Genomic DNA, 6,436 nt, shown 5'->3' with positions numbered 1-6,436 from the left:
TGAGATACGACATTGTAATAATCAATTAGTGTAATTATCAATGTTATTATCAATCAATTTTACTAATTAATGTTATTATTAATCAATTTCACTATTTTTTTTTTCATCTTTATATGATTATGATTCTTCATATTTAATGTGGACAATTATAATCATATAAAAGCAGAAATAAAGATTAAAGATGAAAATAAATATAATCGTTCGCTAAAATTGATTGATAATAACACTAATAGATTGTTACATGTTACCCCTTGTGTACATTCGTTGAATCAAATTTTGACATGAAAATTGAAGCTCAACAATAATTTTTTTTTTTTCACAAGTAAAAATAGCATCCGTGACGTGACAATTAGGGTGAAGAAACCGAACAACCAAGTGTTTCAAAATTGAAAATCATTTATTAGTTGAAGAATCAGGCCAAACACTGATCTTCTCCTTCTCATACTTAACATAAAGAGCAGAAACTGCAGCAACAAAATAGATCTGAACAATAACAATGGAGGGTGTGTGGTACTTGATCACGCCTTTCCCCGTTGCTAGCTCCACCAGCAACAGCGCCGTCACTCCAAGAATCGCAATTCGCCCGTTCAACCGCTCACTGTATTGGCTGAACCCTAATTCCACCTTCAACCCGCCAGATACCGGTTCTTTCAGAGGCACCGGCGGAAGGTAAACGCCGGAACCCGAACCCGACCCGGAAGCCCCCTTCTTGGACTTTCGGCTCTTTCGGAGCTCCGCCTTCTTTCCTGTGCCGCTCCGGTAACGGAGGCGGAATTCGCTCATGCGGTTGTCGAAGTCGTCGGCGGTGGCGGGTGGCTCGGATTCGGGTTGCGATGGGTCCGAATCGGTGGCTCGGGTGGTGAAGAGAAGGAAGGGCCTGTGAAGATGAGGTTTGGAAGAAGAAAGCGGAAATGGGTTTGCGAGTTGCACAGACTGTGATTGTATGTTCGCCATTTCCCCCCTCACTCTGTTTGTTTCGGATAAGGCACTCTTTTTTGGTACAATTCAATTCTCACTTGTATTTCGACCTCACAAAATTATGACACGTAAAAGAAACACGTCACCTATTATATGAAACGAACAATTAGGATATACATACGCACAAAAATCGAGATGGGTCATAACTAACAAATGAATATTTTATGGGATAGTTTATTTTATTTATTTTTGTCTATTATTCTTCAACTATATTATATTAGAATCTTAACAAAAAAAGAAAAATTATAAAGGTAATTGAAAATTTAATCCAACGGTATTTGAGTAGATAGAAAAAAAAAAAAAAAAGAATATCCCATATTCTACGTTGTAAGTTGCTTAAGTAAAGAAAGGACGTAAATATCTTAAACATGTAATTTCAGGTTGAATTTTAGAACTTGTTTATAAAAAAATTATCATTAGGAAAAACTTTGTTTTTCAGCACTTAACTATATTGTATGAGATTAGTTTCTTATCTATCGGGTCCACGAAAAACCAAATTCAGGACACTCAATTTAAGTCCACTAATTAATCACATATTTTATTATGACAAATTATAGTAATTAATTATTAGAAAATATTTCTGCAAGTTAATGCAGATAAGTTATTTGCATTTATTCCTAAAACGACGTCGTTTTGGGATTGAAAGAATCAAAAATTATAATTATAAAGACTATAATAATTCTGAAATAAATTAAAATTACAAAAACACTTTGATTTTCGCCTCAAAACGACGTCGTATTGGGTTTATTGCAGATAACTTATCTGCGGTAAATGCAGAAAAAGCGAACTCATTAATTATTTATGTTTATTAATTATGTTCGCTTTTTCTGCCGTTACTGCAGATAAGGTATCTGCAGTAAGCCCAATACAACGTCGTTTTGGGACGGAAATCATGATATTTTTGTAATTTAAATTTATTTCAGAGTTATAATAGTCTTTATATTTATAATTTTTTTAAGATTTCAATACCAAAACGACATCGTTTTGAAAAAAATAAAGATAACTTATCTGCAGTAACTGCAGAAACATTTTTTCCATTAATAATATAATTGACTTAATACATAATTCTAGTATACATTCAAATATTTATAAGAGTAAATACTTTTTTTGGTCCCTAACAAAAAAGCACGGTCCTCACTTTAGTCCCTTACAAAAATAAATTAATCAGTCAGTCCCTAACAAATTCAAAGTAGACTCATTTAGTTGAAATCGTGGTCCTTCACAAATTCAAAAAAGACCCATATTAGTCCCTCAAAAGAACTCAAATGGGTACACTTTGAATTTGTTAAGGACTAACTGACTAATTTATTTTTGTAAAGGACTAAAGTGGGGACCATATTTTTTGTTAGGGACAAAAAAAAATGTTTACTCTATTTATAATTTATGTAAGCAAAAAATGCTATTGACATACGCTTTTAAGTACTTTCTAATACTTTATTATTATTAGGTCACGTCTCATCTCTTATTTATTAATTATTTCAAATAAAAATAATTCAGGATCATAATCATTTTTCATAAAATATCATAATAAATATTTATGTATTATTATTATGACTGTTCATCATTTTGCAATATAGAGATTTAATTGTAATTTTTTGTATAACAATATGTAAATAAAAAGGTAACAATAAAAACTATGAAAATTATTTTTTAATTTGTGATGTCATTCACTATTTCACTGTCAGAAACATGTACTTTTTGCTCTACGCAACTTTTTTCGATTAAGCTGTGAGAGAGAGAGAGAGAGAGACAGAGGGCGAATGCGATAAGCTGTGAGCCTCTTTTCGATTAAAATTATTGTAGGACCCCAAAAAGATAGATATTCAAAAAAGTAACAAAAACGTACTTTATGATAAGCAAATTTTCTGAGTAATTAACGAAATGAACATCACGTTTTTTGTACCAGAATACCAGCCCATTGGAAAGAACAGGTTACAAAAGTACGTAACAAATAGAATGGAGGGGAAAATAAAAATAAAAAATAAAAAAGAATAAAAGGATGCACAAATTTAAACTTAGTAAGAAGCCAAACTTCTGATCTTTTAGGTTTGGTCAGATGATCGATCACCTCCTCTTGTTCTTGCTGCCGACCAACAAAGACAAGTAGAAGAGAAACCTGAAGAAGAAACCCCAAGCCACTGTGATCCACAAACAGTTCCACTTGCTCAAATCTGTCACCCCATTCTGCTTCAATATATCAGTACCCGTCGTCAAACACGTTGAGCTCGTGATCTTCATTCCCAGAGTGTTGCTCATGCTATCCAACAGCTTCAACTTGAGGGCATCTGGCACGGAACCCAGTGGTGTGTTGTCGAAAATCTGCACCCCTCTCACAAAGCACTTCATTGGGTCACTAAACTCGTTCTGCAGAACAGCTTCGTAAGGGTACTTGACCAGCGACAAGTAGTGGAACCAAATCCAGTAAATTGGGATCCTATCCCTGTTGATGAAGAACCCACTGAACAGCAAGAAATACGCAAGAATTGCAACAACAATGGTGTAACCCAGCATCACATGAGGCACCACACCAGAAAGGAAGGTGACAAAGGAGTTCCCAGCCCAGAAGGAAGCAAATATTATGAGAAAGTAAAAGAAGAACCCCGAAACTCCACCGTCAAGTCCCACAGCCCAGAAAGTGGTGGCAGCAAAACCCAATGAGAGAAAAGCCAACGAAGGCAACGCAACAAGAGCATGAGAGACCAAATAGGATGATCTGCGATAAGCATTGTGAGAAGTTTCCCTCATGAAAATGTAGCGTTCTTGGAGGAACACGGGGAGTGCATCAGCTGTTGTGTAGAAGGTTGTTGACATGGCAAATGCGAAAAAGCCAAGCCTTTCTTGCACCCCTTTTGGAGAGTTATCAAGTTGCCAAAACATGGTGGCAAGAATGAACCCAGTCACCATAACCGCACCCAACCTTATCCCAAACAACTCAGGCATTCTCCTCGAATTCGTGACCGAACGTTTCGACAGCGTTGCCATCTCAATCCAAAACGGGTTCGCAAACCTTGGCACCATTGAAGAAGGGTTCGCGTTCGTGTTGGTGGCTCCAGACACCAATTTCCCTCTCGAAATACTCGCGCTGATTGCTTCTTTCAACGACAAGCCGTTTGGTTCAGCGTCATTATTACCTGAAGAAAGTTGTTGGTGATGCTTCGTCATGCTCTGCCATGACTTGTTGAACTCCACCAAGCTCTTCGTTCCGCCCGGTGAACCTTCCAGCTCGCGAATCAGGTCCAACGCGAACTCTGTTCGGTTCTCGTTCTCCGGTATCGGATGACCGAACTCGGCGAAGAACGACGGTAACTGCGACGGCGAACCGCTGTACACAGTTTGGCCGCGTGACAGGAAGATCATACGATCGAGAAGCCCGAGGATTCTGTAACTTGGCTGGTGAACGGACATGATCACAATGCTTCCGCTCTGTGCGATTCTCTGCAGCACCTTCACCACCATGAACGCGCTCGTAGAGTCCAGCCCCGAGGTTGGCTCGTCCAGGAACAACATGATCGGGTCGTGAATTATGTCAATGCCGATTGAAACTCGTCGCCGTTCTCCGCCGGAGACTCCGCGGTGGCCTTCGTCGCCGATCACTGTTTTCGCTGCGTTCCGGAGCCCAAGCTGATCGATTAGGGCTTGGACGCGTGTCTTCTTCTTTGATTTGGATAGCGAGCGTGGTAATCGGAATTCGGCTGCGAACGTCAGTGTCTCTTCAACAGTGAGCATCGGGAAGAGAAGATCGTCTTGCATCACGTACGCCGATATCACCTTCACCATCCGCGATCCCAATGCCTCGCCGTTCAGCGCCACCGTTCCTTTCAATTTTCCCTTCGCGATTCTGTTCGCCAGCGCGTCGATCAGAGTCGACTTTCCCGAACCGCTGGCTCCGAGGACCGCCATGATCTCGCCGTCGCGTGCTTCGCCGGAGATGTCATTCAGAAGAGTCTTGGTCCGCGTGAACATGCTCTCGCCAACCGCCGGAACCTCCGCCACCGCCGCCGCGCCGAAGCTGCTGTTGCGGCGGCGGGAGAAGATTGAGGAGAAGCTCAATTTACTGCGGACCTTGACACTATAAGTGAGGTTGTTGAAAGACAGGACAAATGGTAGCGAGCGAGACTCGATTCCGGTGGCGTCGCTGACGTCGAGAGCGTGGTGCACCGGCGTCTCGCTGCCGTCGCCGGCGGCTTCCTTCCGTACATCTCCAACGTGCTTGAGGAGCTGTCCTAACGTGGGAGACTCGCCGGCTATAGGGCGGCGCGTGAAGTCGTTAAGTTCCATTAGGTCCAAATACGGCGTCGAGTCAGTGATGGGTAATGCATTCTCCGCTACAATGCGAGATGACATAGTTTGTTGGAGTTTCAAATTCAAAGGCTGAGTTATCGTTAACTCTAACGGCGTTTGCTATCGTTGGGGCGAAGAAGTAGCAAAAAATAAGGAGCATGCGGGTAGAGAGCCGTGAGTTAACAGCGTAGGTAGTTTAGAACAAGAGAAGAGATTGGTCCTTTAATGTGGGTTGGGAACTTGAGAGGTTATTGATGTTTATTGTGTGTGTTGTGTATATATATATATATATATATTATGAATTTGATTGAGAGGGAGGAAATGGGGGTGACGGATGCATTTAGTATAGTGTGAAGGATATAAGGACACTAGTTAATGGTAATAGGACTGAGTGTGGTATTTATTTTACGGTTTTGACTAATATGGTTTAGATTTATAGTATAGCTGTTATGAGGTGTGGGAGAGGTGACCTACAACTCCTAATTCATCAATTTCCTATACGTCTCCCTTTTATTGTTTCACTCCATCTATGAGGGTGGCTGTTGGGAACATGTGATGTGAGTATTTCTTATTGGTGCATTCATGACACATGGGTCATTCACAATGGTCAATTTTAACTTCATGAGAGTTAGGTTGGACGTTCATCTACTGTGGCGTAAGCGTTACTGATACAAAATAGTATTATTTCGGTCCAATACTATACCTATGAAGATTGAAGAATTTCGGTCCAATCACCCCACCCTTCCCCTTTCTTCTTCTTCTTTTTTTCTTTTTTCTTTTTTGTAATAACTTCTTCTTCTTCTTTTTTTACCCTAAACTCCACCTTAAGTACCCTAATTCCGCAAGATAATACTTTGTAAGCGTGTTTCTAATTCTAGAAACATTAATTAAATTTTTGTAGTTTAAAAATCTCACTAAATATTTTGAATTTCTCTTGATATTTGATTAAATGCTAGTTAACTGGACGAATAAACCACTTATGTAATACTTATTTTTAAATAAAATATTTCAAACCCTAAAATTTTACATTCTTAACCCTCAAAGGTAGTTCAGTTGGCAACTGAGCTTCCAAGGGTGACTTGGATCCGGGGTTCAAATCTTGCTTCAAGCAAATTCTTAAAAAAAAAATTGGCGCTAGAGGATGTGCCTCTCTCCTCGAATGGGGTTTAATCTTATC

The 6,436-nt window shown here is 39.8% G+C and overlaps 2 protein-coding genes across 2 annotated transcripts; both read right to left on the bottom strand.

Moving 5' to 3' along the window:
• Positions 1-204: 204 nt before the first annotated feature.
• Positions 205-1,034, bottom strand: LOC133314758 (uncharacterized). Its single transcript, XM_061516284.1, has one exon. It carries the CDS (start codon positions 952-954, stop codon positions 394-396), a length of 561 nt encoding a protein of 186 aa, XP_061372268.1. The 5' UTR covers positions 955-1,034; the 3' UTR covers positions 205-393.
• Positions 1,035-3,042: 2,008 nt separating this feature from the next.
• LOC133314757 (ABC transporter G family member 1) lies at positions 3,043-5,322 on the bottom strand. The gene has a single exon (XM_061516283.1). It carries the CDS (start codon positions 5,320-5,322, stop codon positions 3,043-3,045), a length of 2,280 nt encoding a protein of 759 aa, XP_061372267.1.
• Between the last annotated feature and the right edge of the window lie 1,114 nt (positions 5,323-6,436).

This window comes from Gastrolobium bilobum, unplaced genomic scaffold, assembly GCF_033153095.1.
Source record: "Gastrolobium bilobum isolate Gb01-03AN ecotype WA unplaced genomic scaffold, APGP_CSIRO_Gbil_v1 utg14977, whole genome shotgun sequence".
NCBI classification, from domain to species: domain Eukaryota; kingdom Viridiplantae; phylum Streptophyta; class Magnoliopsida; order Fabales; family Fabaceae; genus Gastrolobium; species Gastrolobium bilobum.
The sequence above is the reverse complement of the archived record's forward strand: the minus strand, read 5'-3'. Positions and strand labels throughout refer to the sequence as shown.